At 38.5% G+C, this 17,301-nt stretch overlaps 1 protein-coding gene across 2 annotated transcripts in view; it reads right to left on the bottom strand.

Annotated features, from left to right (window-relative positions):
* Positions 1–17,301, bottom strand: part of ST6GALNAC3 (ST6 N-acetylgalactosaminide alpha-2,6-sialyltransferase 3) — a 239,486-nt gene that overhangs the window by 121,415 nt on the left and 100,770 nt on the right. For both annotated transcript variants that reach the window (XM_065673600.1, XM_065673602.1), the window contains one exon: positions 8,625–8,819. In XM_065673600.1, coding sequence (XP_065529672.1) covers positions 8,625–8,819 — 195 coding nt within the window. The remainder of the gene's footprint in view (positions 1–8,624; positions 8,820–17,301) is intronic.

Raw genomic sequence — 17,301 nt, 5'->3', positions numbered from 1 at the left:
TCCTCAAGAAAGTGGGGGAAATCTCTGGAAATTACATACAACCAGGATGGCTAGCACCTATGACACTAGGCACCTTTTCCAGTATAACCTGTTAAGCTCTGTTCAACAGATCAATCCAGCCCATGACTGTGCATCATAGACATTTATTTCTACCAGCCCAGATTCCTTAGGGATTGACTTTTGATGGCACAGCTCACTGGCTGATAGTAATCTCTTCTCAAGTCCCTTAGCCTTTTTTTTTTTTAAGCAGATCTGCCGCAGAGGCAGCACTGCTTGACTCATCACACTGAGGCTCTGTGTGGAGCAGATTTAATTCCTTTGTATGTATACTCGATATATTTATCCTAGCACTTGACTTTTTCCTCATGAGACACCATCAGAGTTGTGACAGCTTTAAGAACCTAAGCTAATTCCACATATACAGAAGCAAAAAGGCTGAGCTGGCAGGATTTACTCTACTGAGGACACGCATCATCTGTGCTCCCTTCTCTCCTGTAGGTTCATAACAGCCTGAGTGGTTTCAGGAGGACCTTGCAGCTTATTCTGATGGTTCTTTCTTCTCCCTGGCAAAAGGCGAGTTGCAAAGAAGAGGTCAGTGGGGACTCTGGTGATAATTTGTTTAGTGAGGTCCGTTTCAGTAACATAAGATGTGCTCCTGGAGTTGCTCATTTCATGGTTAATGTCTTTGGCAGGATTTTTATTTTCAAGTGTGTGCCTAAGTCTCCCAAGGAGGTCTGGTATAATAAGTAGAACACAGAGGGGCAAGGTGACAGCGACCAACAACCCACCAGACAAATCTCTCCCAGAAGTATAACAAGCAATGTGATTGTCATTAAAAATGTTATGTAGCCAATGCTTCTGTAATATTTTCATGAAAATACATTCCTGAAAATTTATACAGCAGAAGCAGAAAAATATCTGGAAGAATTCATAGCACGTTTAGTTTTTACTTCCCATTACTGCTATTATTATTACATGATTACTAAGGCTGAAATGGTGAGAAGTGAGCAACAGATATAAAGTTGTGTCTTAGAAGGGATATAAATGATAAATGACTATGAAAAAGATGACCTTTTCTTAACAAAATATCCTATGAATTCTTAAGCTATAACAATGAATTAGATCCCAAAGACAGGATGGAAGTCATAGATGTGTCAAAAATTAAATACTAAAGCAACATTCTGTGACAATGAGTTCCAGTTTATGTAGCTTTTTAGTCTCTCTAGGACCGAGTTCTTCCCAGCAAGAAGAACAAACGTCTCTGAAGTCAGCTGAATACACCCTGAAAGTTCACAGTCTAGTATTTCTGTTTTGAAATGAAGCCCAGTGCTCTTCTCCAAGTTCCTTTTCATAGTGTCATTCTGAATCCATCACTAACAGAGGCAAAACCTAAACCTTCCCAGGCTGATCACTAGCTTTATTCATGTTTAGTGTTTTGTATGAAAACTGCAGTGCTTTTTTAAAGTCTGTCTTATTATCCATATCTGGAAAGAAACTGATATTAAAGCATCCAACATATTCTCTGCCTTCTTTATGCATTTTTTGATTTAGTTCTTCAAGTTTTAGAAGAACAAGATCTCTTGTGATTGGTACTGGTCCTTCCTATGATTATTCCTAACATGTTTGACAACTATGCTATTACTATTGTTGAAATGGTATGTGCCTTATCTGACAGCCAGACAGCACATCACATCTCCGTATATTTCACAGAATCAAGGAATAGTTTGGGCTGGAAGGGACTTCAAACACCATCTAATTCCGAACCCTGACATGGGCAGGGATAGTTTCTTCATGCTATTTTTCTTTTTCCTCTATAATTCATACGCTGTTGGCTTTTAATGCAATTACTTTATTCTGCATAAAAAATAAAATTAAAAAATGAATACACAGATATGTATGAGATCTGTAACCTCCTCCTGTATTTATTCATATCTGGGATGTTTCAGTGTGTGGAAACTTCAACTCATTTCAGCTAAGTTCTACCACAAGACTTCTGGCAAAAAGATTTAAAAGGAACTATGTTGTATGTTCACAGATATACGTAACTGTGTGTGCCACAACTGGGAAGCAGGTAATGCTTGTAAAGTAATTTATACTAGTTTTTTCAGGTTAAGTGACAAAATGGTATATGATAATATGATCCGAATTTATATCTTCAATATCAACACAGCATTGATGAGTTTTTCAGTTACAATAGGATTAAAAAAAAAAAAAATCCAAATTGCTACAGTGCATTTCTCCTTTTGTCTAGAGCTCATCGTTATACCATGAGATTCTTCAATGTTCATGACACAAAAGCTCTTCTCTCCCTCAGAATTCATTTTAGATGAAGCCATTAGATCTCACAGTTGCAGTTTAATGTAGAGATTTTAGGTCATCTCAGAACTTACCCGTTTCCAAGAACAGTTTTAATCTTCATATAGTACTTGAATACGCTTTTTATAATTATGTTTCAAGTGTTATTGCAGCTATATTTCAGATTTTACGTAAGAAAATGCTATATTATTTTAATACTGACAGTAGAGTAAAACTCCATTCAATATTCACCTTTCAGAAAGCACAATCAAATATCCAAGAATACTATTAGACTTACCTAGCATAAAGTTTGAAACTGCTAATGGGTTTTAAATTGATGTCATAATGCTGCAATTTAAATACATGATGTTCATTAATTTTGCCAGAACTCTTTGTAGAGTAGGAGTGGTATGAAAGAAAGGAGGAAGGTTTTATTTTCAATACCTGCTTCTTTTTATCTGCTTGCCCTTTTTTGTTACACAAGAAGAATCATCACATCAGCCTGGTGTGAGGGGTGAAATTTACTCAAATGACAATACATTTCAATTAGGTAACTACTGTGGACTTGTAGCAAAGTAATATTTTCTATTAAAATATCAGGAACAGGATAAAAGTAACTAACACATGATAGGCATGACATTTCTTAAAGATGGATTTCAGAGGGCCTATCACTAAAAATCCATAGGTACAAAGTGGAGGAAATGAAGGACTGAAAGGTCATCCTGTCCATACACCTCGTTTTCACTGAAAGGTCAAAATTCATGTACTTGAATGAGAGAGCAATATTGCAAAACAGGCAGCCATAGTCTCTTGCAAATCTCACGGAGTCCTCTCAGATGTGGACATAGAGAAGGGAAAAGAGATCCCGTTGCAGAAGACTACCAAGTGATCCTCTTCTCTTGAGGGAAGCAAGGGCAAAAATTTGATGGAAATTTTCTAGGTAAAGATTCATCAATTTCAGAAATATCTCAAAAGTCAAACTAAAATATTTCTAGACATAATGGGCCAGTATAGTACAACATTTCACATCTATTTATACTTCAAATGTAGTATGTTTACTGTACATAAAGTCATTTTTTCCAAAGCTGTTGCCATAGCTACAAATCAAGGAAACCATAGCAACAACCCTGTATTATGAACAGCCTGAATTAGGGATTAAGTTGTGTCTCTCTTTGCATTTTATATTAAATACTCCCATACAATCTAGCTATGGTAATCTTAAATCTTTTTCATACTTTTTAATAAAACAAATTCCATAGTACTATACTGTCAAATACACAACACCCTTGAAATATGACTTTACAGCATAATTCTCATCATACCTAATAATATACACATCACTGTTTTTTTTCTTGAGATAAACACAGATGTCCATATCACCATATATCCTGATCTTCTTTAATACAAATCATTGATCATATCACCTTTAACCATCAAGTAATTGCTTTTCCATCATCTCATATGGTTTTCAAGTTTCATCCTACTCAGCCTTACCCCAAAAGAGATCAGCTCCTCCTAACTTCAACTTTTTTCATATGGATTAAATCCTTAGGGTTGTGGTTTGTTTTTTTTTTTTTTTCCACAGGAAACACATTTACAAGGGAGGGACAGAAAAGATAGTAGTTAATCTACATTCTCTAGCTTCCCTGTTATGTCAGATGACTGACTGGGTCAGTCATCTGACATAACATTACTCCGTCTTGTTGACCTTCTATATGTACTTTTTAAATACACTGAGAAGTTGGGATTTGAGAGCCTTGGCATGCTGTATGCAGCCATGCTTCAAAGTGAAGCCCAAGAAGAACAGGTAGAGGAAGACAGAGAATAAACCTGAAGAAAAGAAGGAGGAGAATGTTGGAAGTGGCTGAGAAACAGGAGGGAGTGCTATCAGACAATGACCCAGCAGTATGTCAGGCTTCAAAAGACACTCTTAGAAGACTATGAACACAATCAACAGATGTGCAAAGATTCTCTCACCAAAAGAGAAATCGGAAAGCCAAAATTCATAGAATCATAGAATAACTAGGGTAGGAAAGGACCTTAAGATCACCAAGTTCCAACTCCCCTGCCATGGGCAGGGACACCTCACACTAAACCATGTCACCCAAGGCTCTGTCCGGCCTGGATTTGAACACCACCAGGGACGGAGCACCCACAACTTCCCTGGGCAACCCATTCCAGTGCCTCACCACCCTAACAGTAAAGAACTTCCTCCTTATATCCAATCTAAACTTCCCCTGTTTAAGTTTTAACCCATTACCCCTTGTCTATTACTACAGTCCCTAATAAAGAGTCACTCCCCAGCATCCCTATAGGCCCCCTTCAGATACTGGAAGGCTGCTATGAGGTCTCCATGCAGCCTTCTCCAGGCTGAACAGCCCCAACTTTCTCAGCCTGTCTTCATACAGGAAGTGATCCAGTCCCCTGGACTCGTGGCCTCCTCTGGACTTGTTCCAACAGTTCCATGTCCTTTTTATGTTGAGGACACCAGAACTGCACACAATACTCCAGGTGAGGTCTCACAAGAGCAGAGGGGCAGGATCACCTCCTTTGACCTCCTGGTCACGCTCCTTTTGATGCAGCCCAGGCTACTGCTGGCTTTCTGGGCTGCGAGCACACACTGCCAGCTTATGTTCATTTTCTCATCGACCAACACCCCCAAGTCCTTCATGCCTTTAAAAGCCTTCTCTCCTATCTTCCCTTCCGTCACATAATTTTCTGATAATTCATTATGGTATAATTTCCTCGGCTGTTGGTGCTTGCCCATTGATGTGATGGCATGTGCCCCATTTTGCAAAAAATCTTGCCATGTTTGTTTAGGGCATTAGCTGTACTGGAGCTTCTGTTTACGTCCTGGTTTCGGCTGAAACAGTTATTTTATTTCTGTTTCCTAGAAGCAGGTGTAGGCTGTGTTTTGGGTTTCATCTGAGAACAATGCTGATAAAACACCAATGTTTTAGTTGCTAAGTTATGCTTACCCTGATCAAGGACTTTTCAGTCTCATGCTCTGCCAGTGAGGAGGGGGCACAAGAAACCAGGAGGAAGCAGAGACAGGACACCTGACTCAAACTAGCCAAAGGGGTATTCCATACCACAGCACGTCATGACTAGTATATAAATTGGGGGGAGTTACGCAGAAGTTGCAGATCACTGCCCGGGTCAGGGTGGGTATTGGTCAGCGGGTGGTAATTGTATTGTGCACCACTTGTGTTTATTGAGATTTTTCCTTTCCCCTTTTAGTTTTATATTCTGTCCCATTTTTATACCCCTTACCGTTAGTAGTAACAGTAGTAATAGTTTTATATTATACTTTAGTTATTGGACTCTTTTTATCTCAACCTGTGGGGTTTACATTAATCACTGGAATGCTGGAAACATACGTTGTACCTCACATCACTGCCTGAAACATTATCCTGAGCCTTGAAGAACAAGTCTTCTGGCTACATAGCATCCCAGAAAGAACTGAGTCAGGCAACGAGACTCATTTACAGAACAACCTTACAGACACTTGAGCCAAAGAACATGGCATTGAGTGGATATATCACATCCCCTATCATGCACCAGCCTCTGGGAAAATCAAACAGTACAATGGGCTGCTAAAAAATACACTCAGAGCAATGGGTTGTAGAACTTTTAAACACTGAGATACACATTTACCAAAAGCCACCTGGTTGGTCAACACTAGGGAATCTGCCAGCAGGGCTTGCCCAGCCCAGTCAGAACTTTAATGTACTATAGAGGGTGATAAAGTTCCTATGGTGCACACAAAGAATCTGCTGGGGAAGACAGTCTGGGTTATTCCTGCTTCAGGTAAAAGCAAACCCACACATGGTATTGCTTTTGCTGGGTGTACTTGGTAGGTAATGTGGGAAGATGGGGAAGACTGGTGTCTACCTCAAGGGGATTTCATTTGGAGTGAAAACAGCCAATGAACTCAATTATATACTGTTGACTGCTATATAACACTCTACAGCAGCTTAATACCCATCTCCACCTCTCTGGAGTTTGAAAAGACAGTATGTGCTCACATGACCATCAGCAGAGAATAAAGTCATGGGAAAAGCCAGCAGCAGCAGCAGGAGTCTCCCAGTGCTGACCTCAGATCACCACTGACTGAAGCCAACTTCCCTCTGATCATCACCCCAACAAAGAATGAATTTTGATGAAACCAGATGAGCTCAGCAGTGACCAGACAAGTTCAGAGGTGGCATCAGCAGGTAACAACTCCACACTACACACTGTCTCTCCAGCCCTGAAGAACTGTTACAAAAGATGGAGCCCGACATCATGGGCTAAATAAGTCTATCTTACATACCATAGCTGCATAAAAAAAAAATAGAAAAGAATATCTTACTTCTGTGAAATGAACAGAAACTCAACGTATTTGCCAATGAGACATCTGTGGTTTTAATCTCTATGGTTTTCTTCTCAAATCTCAATTTGAGAATTGCTGGTCATTTTAGCAAAAATAGTATAAAAAAGCTTATTTTACAAAGTAATCTGTGTTACAAAAATTGTAGTCTGAGAAAGCTATGAGTGTGAGTTAACATGAGCGGTGTAAAAGCTCTTCACATGGGCTGCACAATGAAACTTCCCTCACACAGGGAATAATTAAGTCAAAAGATAGTGCATTCACAATTAGCAAGGCATGTTCAGTTTCTTCATTACCATTTTAATTAGCAAATATGAATGTAATCTGCAAATACAAGGGGGAAAACAATTAAAATTACTAAGTGTAAGGAGTCCTTCATGACCTAAGCTAAATTAAGACAAATGTCTTACTGATCAATACTGGTCACCGACTTTCAGGACATTCATTTCCATTTACTGTTAGAACTTCCAAGCGTGTGATCAAATTTAAGAACGCATTAAGGCTCCTACAAGCTAAATCTAACCTCTCATGAAGGCAATGGTGAATAAAAATGGATTAGCATGCTCCTCTCCTCTCCACTTATCTGTTCAGACTGATAGTGATCAAGTGACCATGGCAGCTCTTCCTCATTCATATTCCATGCCTGCCTCTGTGGCAATAACACAGGGACATACAGAACACAATGCCCTCTCATTTTTAGTGTGTTGCCGGTCCTGTTCTGCTTAAGGTATGTCGGCAGGAGACTTAGTCCTTTTGAACTCAGCAGCAGCTCCCATTCATTTCACTAGGACTAGGATTCACACCCTGACTCAAAGAGATTTCCTTTTAGGTGCTTGCATGTTTTCTGCTCTGTAGATATTGTACTTTGCTCCCCAATATGCTCAGTGCTGAAAATTACATGAACAATCAAAAGCTACAGAGGATTAAAAGAAGCTGCCTCCTAAAACTTATACCCTCTCTCATTCTGATTTTTGTACTTAACACTCTAAAAGTAAAATAAAAACTAACCTGTCCAATACACTTTTAGGACTGAATATCCTGAAGTAAACTACTGTCATTCCTATAAAAGCTGTTATGTGAATGAATTTTATTCATGAATATAATAATCACAATTTTATAACAAAAAATAAGTAGCAGGAAGGGGGAGTCTGATGGTATTTCTCATGACTGACAGTGCTATAAGAAACAACTTTTAGAAAGACATGATTTTTGTTACCTTATTTTGCACCTGTTATAATGAGTATGCAGAAAGAGATACGAAGAGTCTGGGCGAAAAGCACTACGATCACCAAAACACAACAACGTCATCAGGTATTCTGCCAACTAAGACAGCTTAAAGCGGGAGTCTCTGTAAAATCTAATTTTATCACACAAGCAAGTATTTTGCAAATCAGATACAGGCCAAAACTTTGTAAAATACAGACTGGAAATGCATATCTGACTTTTGAATAGCCACCAAGTGTTAATATAACAGTTCCAGAAAAATCCAGTAAAGGTCTAGCTTTACAAATTTTCTACACTCACATACGTTCATTTCACAAATCATTCCCTTTTCCTCTTCCATGGACATTTAAACACAAATGAACTACTTTGTTCTTGGGTCTCCCACGCAAAATTAAACATTTTTAGAACTTTATTACAAACACACAGAGGAAAATCTCCTTTTGAGTTAAAGAGACTGAAGGCTTGAAATCAATCTAAAAAATTCTCCTGCTTGTATAAATACCAGTTTTTGCTGCAAACCAGCATGATTTTGAGGCTAGCTCACTGTTCTGTCCACTGCAGACATGGAAGAAATTTTAAATATTCAATGGTAGCACACTTTATAAAAGACACTTTGCTCAGAAGCATTGGTTGCTTTAAGTTTTTACACTAGGCAGGGTGGTAGAAAAGCCCCTACATGAGATCAGAGAAATATTCTCATCCATTTTAGTGTGCTTTTGATACCAGGGCTTACCTCTTGTGTTTTCACATTTATATATCCATAATGAGTTCTCAGAGGCTGCCTTTGGCCATTAGAAAATGGTATCCATTTGACACTGGTTTGTCCGAAGCAGTTCAGGATCAAAGGGAAAGTTACTTCATTTGTGAGGCGAACAATGATCAGACAGAGGAATGCAGCAATGAAACTCACAGCAACAATGGACTTTCGCTGTAATAAAAAGAAGAAAAAACAATTATTCAAATTTTAATAAAAAATGCATACTTTCTATTGTAGGATGAAGGAAAAACACTTTAGAAAGCTTTATGTGAAATTATTTTCTTGGTAGCCACCTTACAGCAGGAGCACAAGACAACAGGTGACTAGATCATTTTGTTTCAATTTGCATTTTAGAGGATTTTGGAGTTTCTTTTAGAACTGGTTGGAAATAAATCCGTTTTGGTTAAAAGAAAAAATCAGCTTTTTTTTTTTTTTTAACTTTCAAAAACTATCTATCAGTTTTACATTTTATTTGCATTTGGAATGAAGATTTTATGTAAACATCCACACCAAAGTCTCCATTCCAAATCATCAGTGGTCTAGACACAGGACAAATACACAGTGCAAAAATGCCATCTGCAGCCACATCACACAAAGTTTAATATGAAGAAGATCACTACAGATTGTATTTATTGTGCACCAGAATTCCTCTGCAACAGAAAACATGCTATAACCTTTATATTGTAGAATAAATGGTTGGTGAAACCTGTACAACATTCTGCCTTTATTCCAGGTTCATGAATTTACAAATTGAAGTATTACTATCTTGGACAAGTTGACTGCCACTGTTAATAATGCAACAGATCTGAAGCCTGGGTGTGATTAGCTTTTGTTTTCCACCTCTAACCTATCCAGTTGATTGCACTGGTGAATATAACCACAGTAAGATACCAACTTTTTCACAGGGTAACTCCCCAGTCCCTCCAGCAGGAGGAAAATTTCTAACAAATATGATGTCCCCCTCATTTTTAGATATTTTCCAAATACTGTAGTCAATTACTTCCAGAAAAATTACTCAAGGACTAAACATGTTATTTTGCATATGTAAAAGATTCTAAGTATAATACTTTATCATAAAGGTTATTTTTAAATTCTCCCTGAGGGAATGGAACAGTGATCATTTACAGATGTTTTTACTGTACTTTAATTACATTCTAGATTTACATAACTTGCCACAGTTTAATCACCTTACTGAATGTAATTCTATCCCTCTAAACAGTAAAACATACAGAAAAAAGAGGGGGGGGAGGGAATTATTGGTCTAAGGGCCTACATATCTGTATAGTAACACTTAATGCAGGATGACGGAATCTGATCACCCCAATTCCTGTCTGTAAATAACACCAACCAACAGGAGTCTGCAAAGTGTACATTTAAGACCAATTCTGTACATGATGGCAATAAAATCACTGAGCTACAATGATGATGAACGGGTGAAAGGCAAGCTCTGATTGCAGCCATATAAGATGAATCTGTTCATTGTCTGGAGGTTCATTTGACAGTCCACAGAAACTAAAATTCAACATGTTGAACAACAGAAACTATTATATTTATCCAGCAAACATATTGAGAAAGATGTAGACAAAGTTTTACTGAACTTGTGCACGCAAGGGCTATGTGCCCATGCCCAAGGCCTAAGGGCACTGCTGCCATGCTTTGGTTCAGTTTCTGAACACAGAAACAGTGAGAATCACTGGGAATATTACTTTATTCCCACACACAACAGTTAAGCAAATAGTACATTAAGGGGCTCCATTGAATGGCTTTATGTGTTTTGATGTATTAGGAGCCTGCAATTTATAAGATAGAAGCAGTGAAAGACTGAGATGGAAAACGTGGGTGAATGAGGTCACTCTGAAGAGAAATGGAAGAGGATGATGAAGAATAGTACTGTGGCAACACGATTCAGTGAGAAATTTTAGTCACCTAATGGCTGTGCAATGTAAAATTAAACCCAGCAGATCTTCAGAGGGCAGCACAGCAGCCACAAGCCAATCACAGCTTTCAGAACTCGTGGAAGCCACCGCACTTCATCTGCATTATAACAGATTTACATTAAATTGCAATAAACTGGCTGGGGAGCCCTTCTGTGTCACTTCTCTTTGTAAGAGATGGAGTCAGAAATATTTAGCTATATATCAGGGCCTTGTAAGTGTTAAGAGCAGCCATGATGTGCAGTGCAAGAGCTAATCATAAAGCAATGAGAAGGAGTGTGGATTAGTAATATTATTTATTAAAAATCAGAATTATTGCAAATATTTAAAGGGGAATATAGAGTCTCATTCTACTACAAGAGCATGCTTCAGTCAAAATGTCCACAGCAGGAAGCACCAGTACTGCCCTGTACACCTCTACTTAGTTTCCACATGTTCTATCTTCCTGGTTTGTTGAATACCCTTTTTTTTACTATTTTTATTTTGTGCAGATATGTTCTGAACTTGAAAACATTGCAATCAGCTTTGTGTACTTCTCACGGGGAACTGTTCTAAAGGGCCTCTGCCCCCATGAAGAATTCAGACTGTGCAGCTGGATTTTGTGGCCTTCATTACAATGACATCTGATTTTTATATTTCCTCTCCTTAACTTCACTGTACTACAGGAGGTAAGAAAAAAGTGTGGCCTTTCGCTTCTTTCACTTTTTAGGTAAGAAAATCTCATTTGAAAAAAAAAATGAGTGAAGATTTTTGTGTGTGTTGCTTAATCAGAAAGACCCTGCACAACTTAGGAACAGTGCAATGAGAGAAAGGTGGTTTTAGAACAGAAAGGAATCAAAGCATCTGTTACAATTGTTTTGGAAAAGAAAATATAACTATAAGAAAACACAGTGTCAACTTATCAGCTTGTACAAAGGAAGCTTGTGTTGAGTATTCAGTTCCCCTGTAATTTTTGTTAAAGCCATGAGATCCAACAATATGCATTCTCTAAGGAAAAAAACTATTGCAAAATGAATTTCAGTGGCTCCATAAGTTTCACTGTAAAAATATTGAAAAACAACAAAGCACCTACTTATCATAATTTTAACCTCCTTAAGCATCAAGTAAGGCAGCCTGCTCAGTGGCCAATAGTATTCTAAAGGGTACCTCTAAAAGTAATTTCTCCTTAAGTTCCTCCATCCTTTACCTGCTCAAGAAGAAAAAAAAAAACACAAAACCTGCTATTTGTCAGTAAGTGCTTATTGAAAAATCTCACTTTCTGAAGATAAATGGATTTTGCTATCCTTCCTCTGATAAAACTTAAAATTCAGCATTGGAGACACCAGGAATTCTACATGACATCAGGGTATGACAGAGAAGTATGAAGCTGTATGCAAGGATGAATACAAGACCATCTCAAAATTTGTCTGCATCAATATTTTAAATACTTACACATCCTACCATTTGGGAGAGCTAAACCAACATTAGTTAGCAAGGCTGAACAGAAACAAAACTTATTCCTTCTTAATTTTCTGTTCTCATGAATGCAAATAGCCTCTTGACAAAAGAAATGTTTCCTTCAATATGGAAACATCCCCTGCATAAATATCCATCGATATTTATATTTTTCTAGCTAATTTAATATAGGTATTTTGATGTTGCCTACATTAAAAATGCATATTCAGTTATAAACATGTTTTATACACATTGAGTACACAATAAGATAGATTTTAAACAGTTTCTTAGCTGGATGACTTGCATGGTATATTGGCTATTACCTTTTGTAACATTTTATTTCATTCACTATAGTACATGACTAGACTAGATGACAGTTTCAAGAAGAAAATTAGCATACTTATGAATGCAGGATCCTATAGCAGAAGAGCAATGGAGTTTATGACACTAAGTAACTGCTCATTCATGGTTTTAAAAGAAATAATAATAAGGAGATAAAAGTGGTAAAAGTGGACACCTTCAGATCAGAAGGCCAGAGCACCTCTCCTGCGAAGACAGGCTGAGGGAGCTGGTGCTGCTCAGCCTGGAGAACGCTCAGAGGATACCTTAGAGTAACCTTCCTATACCTAAAGGAGACCTACAAGAAAGCTGAACAGGAACTTTTTACAAGGGTATGTAAGGATAGGATAAGGTGCAATGGTTTTAAGCTGAAGCAGGGAAGATTTAGACTAGATATTGGGAAGAAATTCTTTACTGTGAGGGTGTTGAGCCACTGGCACAGGTTGCTCAGAGAAGCTGCTGGATGCCCCACCCCCCTAAGTGTTCAAGGCCAGGTTGGACGCAGCTTGGAGCAACCTGGTCTAGTGGAAAGTGTCCCTGCCCGTTGCAGGGGGTTAGATCTAGATGAGCTTTAATGTCCTTTCCAATCCAATCCATTCTGTGATTTAACGATCCTACGAATACCTGGAACCCCGCTGGGCAGAAAGCACACACTAGAACTAAATAGTTTCTTCTCAACCCTTTTTACTCAGTCCCCATAATAATGTGATTCCAGTTTCAGTTATTTCTCAGACACCAGGCTAATTCTGTCTAGTGTGTACATAAAATCAATAAGGAGTAGGCATGATTCACACTTCTAAGGCTTCAATTTCTATTTACATTGTTAAAATAAGAACTGAGATGAAAAAAAAAAAAAGCTGGTTAGGATTTCATTAAAAACTTATAAGTGTATATACGTATATTTGGCAACATGGTCCCTAACACTATTTATAAACTTCATATAATCTGGTTTTGGCTATTTGCCAGTGCGGGGATGATTCCTTAACTTCAGTTGCTAGGAACGTGACAGCCTGAACAAGTTTCAGTAATTTTCTTTCATAGTCTACTAAAATGTGTGAGATGAGAATTTTTTATAGTTCAATAATGCCTGATAGAACAATAAGACTCAAACATTTCTTGTGTTGTATGCAGCTGTCTAGTGGGGAGGAAGAAAGGAAATATTTTCAGCATAAGAAGAGAATTTCCCAGTTGTAAATTTTACTGAGGTGTGTACTAAGTATCTTTACTTTCTAGTCCAAGCGCTACTCTCTGCCACTTAGAATGTATTATATGGTAGAGACTATCAACCTCACAAACAGTAATAAATCCTCATGCTAGTGAGGTTAACAATAAGAGCCCATTTCACAGATACATAAACTAAGGTTGAAAGCAACTTCCCTAAGTTCACAAAGAAACAGAAGCTACTCCTAAACTTTCAATCAGAATCTGTTTCTCAGGTTTCTTGTTTCTAGTATAACTGTCTGAATTTGTTGAGTGCGAAAGCTGAATATGATATTATGGAGAACTCCAGTAAAGAACCCTTGGAACCAGTGAAATTCCGTGCTCCAAACAGTAACTGAAAATAAACTTTTTTCCAGAAATTGATTTTCTATAGTATTCATTTTTTGATATTTTCATGGATGCATGATTACACTGCACTTGGAAGGACATATCAAAGGTAGACTTTACATGAGGGCTTTGAGTCTCTTAGATGACACAGTACGCAGTAATATTGTATTAGTTTCACAGTTCCTACCTTTAAGAGCATACTGAATAACGCAATCACTTTTTAAATATCTCTGAACATTTTACTACATTTATTACAGGACTGATGCAGAGTTTTAGGTTTTTTACTCAAGTATAGCACCAATTGAAAACAATAATGGCTACACTTACTGAATTTGTTTCATTTTGTAGACCACTGTATGTAAGAGGTAGTTTTATTTAATTTTCTCTTTTGTAGTCTTGAGCATCCTCTTCAAATGCTGCTTTCTGTTACAACAGAGCATAAAATGAAATTCTTTCAGCACACTAGTTCAGCATACCGTACTGATTTTGCTGGTATTGGAAATAAATATGCCTTACAGCCATTTCTTTTGTCCTGAACTTCTCTTTAACAGGGCTGCTGGAGGGATACTCAGGCAGGGGTCCTAGAAGTTTTCAAAGAGGGAGCAAGACTACATAGCAAAGATCCTTTTAGAAAGAGACACATGTCAAACAACATTTGCATAAAATCGGTAGCTGCAGATTTACTTTCTTCTCCTCCAGAAGTGCAAGTTAACCTGAATATGTTCAAAGGCTCCACAGGAGACGGCTTGTCGATGTTTCTCTCTCAGAAGAAGAGAACAAAGCAGGTGAGGGGTTATAGCAGAAGTAAGATCTGGTTTGGGTTCAAACTGGATTTGGGTAACAGGTTAAAACTTAAACAGGGGAAGTTTAGATTGGGTATAAGGAGGAAGTTCTTTACTGTAAGGGTGGTGAGGCACTGGAGTGGGTTGCCCAGGGAGCTTGTGAGTGCTCCATCCCTGGCAGTGTTCAAGGCCAGGATGGACAGAGCCTTGGGTGGGATGGTTTAGTGTGAGGTGTCCCTGCCCATGGCAGGGGGGTTGGAGCTTGGTGATCTTAGGGTCTGTTGTGGTTTAAACCCAACCACAAAAGCTCGTTCACTCACTCCCCCCCACCCTGCTTTTCTTTTTCTCCCTCTTTCTTTCCTTCCCCACCCCCCCCCACCCCTGACCCTCCCCGCTCCCGGAGGGATGGGGAGGAGAATCGAGAGAGTAACTCCCACGGGTTGAGATAAGAACAGCCCAGTAACTAAGGTATAGCACAAATCACTACTGCTACCACCAATGATAATATTGGTAAGAGAAAATAACAAGAGAAGAGAATATGATACCACCGCCAAACGAGTTCGACCTCCCCCCAAAGAGAGACCATGCCCTTCCGGGTAACTCCCAGTTACCTCCCTGGGCATGACGTACTGTGGTATGGAATACCTCTTTGGCTAGCTTAGGTCAGGTGTCCTGTCTCTGCTTCCTCCCAGCCTCCCCTCATCCCTGGCAGAGCATGAGACTCACAAAGTCCTTGGCCAGAATAAACATTACTTAGCAACAATTAAAAACAATCGGTGTTATCAGCTTGCACCACCTACTAAGAAGGAGCAAAATGGCTACTGGTAAACCCAGGACAGGGTCCTTGCCAACCCTACCTATTCTATGATTGATTCTAAGCACCAATAAAATTAAGATTAATGCAAGTTGTTGATTAGGGCTTTTTTTTTCTGAAAGCAGAAAGGGCACCTTTGCTAAGGTGAAAATAGACAGAAGAGGTATGATGAAAGACACATGACTTTTAGACTCCTGTATGGCCTGGAAAATATTTCTTCTAAGAACATACCCTGTTTCAGGACTGTGTTCATAGCTTACAATGTTTGAAAAGGCATGAAGACACATTACTTCGTGCATGCCCCCTCTGTAGGAGCTCTAGCCTTCTTTGTAGCTAAAGCAGCTGAAGAGCTCTCAAGAGCACAGCTCATTGTACCTCTTTTATTTTTGTCATTTGTTGAAAACATGTTGTATAATTCAGTTTTCCCCGTGATTCACAAAGCAATCCTATGCGAATGGTGGTGTATCTAGGTTCATACATCTTGACATAATGTTTTGCAAAGCAAAATAAAATATAGTTAAACATCTTGATTAAAACAAAAAATCTGCAGAGTGCCCCCAGGCTCACTAGGATAAGACCTGAGCAACAAACAAAACAAAGAGTCAGCATGGTATTGTCCAAACAAGTGATATAGCAGCAGCAGACTATCTTAAAAGCCTTTGCTGCTAACATATAGGATTATTGCTATTGAAATTTAGGCTCAGGTAGCTGCCTAACTTTATTGCATACAGCATTCCCATCAGAAATAGCACACACATTTGGGTAATAATAAGAAATTATGTAAGGTCAAGAACTTCAAATTTTCAGTGAGTAGTTGTTGAAGTGTTTTGAACATCTCTTATATGTTATCGCGCATTAAAAGTTACTACATTTGTAAAGTGACGGTGATTCTGAGTTCTTCAAATTGCAAAGCATTGCCAGACTTCAGGAATTAATCTGTGTCACTATTCTCTCTTGTCCCAAACTCAAAGCCTGACAAGAAACACCCTTTTTCGGCTAGAGATATTCTTATCCCTTAAAGTGATGTCAGGCTTTCCAGCACTGAGTTCTTCGTATCCTACAGTGACTGTTTCTCCCACTCATTTCCTGCATACTCAAAGTTGGATTTGTATTTCCTTCAGCAGTCTACTTCTGGCCTAGGGTTCCCTATGCAAACAGTCTCTATTCCCAACAAGGCACAAAAACATCATTAGGACAGATCTAATCTTCACAAGCCACAAAGTCACAGTACCACCAAAGCAACTAAACTTCTCAGCAAGGCATGCCTCTGGCCAGTCTGCTACTTCTCTTTACACTGGAACTGAAAGCTGTCCGGTAGCATAAAAGATCTAGCCCATTAAAATGCCTATGGGAAGAGAAGCACACTTCAAATAAGGTTGTTGATTTTTCATTCTATAAGATCTGTTAAGAATATTTAATCAAAAATTGCTGTTACTCATTCATCGATGTCCTTCACAACTAGGGTGAACTTCATTAGTAGCTGTAGAGGCGTATAATATAAATACTGATGTAGTTATGTAGTTTCTGCATGATAAAGTAATATTAGAGAGGAAAAAAAGCCTCTACAGTAGAGCTTGCTCTTTCTTTTTCACTCTGGATTATTGCCCAGCTCTTATCAATAGCTTGGCAAGCTTTGAGACACACACAGGTTGACGTACACTTCCCTATAATAGAACTGCTGGTACAAGAATTTGTGATCTCTCAACCTGGCAGTTGGTTGTTACTACTTATTGAAGTGCCACCTGATTGTAGCTATTTTTCACCTGCTGAGAAGTTCAAAGAAAAAAACACCTAGATGTATT

The sequence above is a fragment of the Lathamus discolor genome, chromosome 3 (assembly GCF_037157495.1).
Source record: "Lathamus discolor isolate bLatDis1 chromosome 3, bLatDis1.hap1, whole genome shotgun sequence".
Classification (NCBI taxonomy): domain Eukaryota; kingdom Metazoa; phylum Chordata; class Aves; order Psittaciformes; family Psittacidae; genus Lathamus; species Lathamus discolor.
The sequence above is the reverse complement of the archived record's forward strand: the minus strand, read 5'-3'. Positions and strand labels throughout refer to the sequence as shown.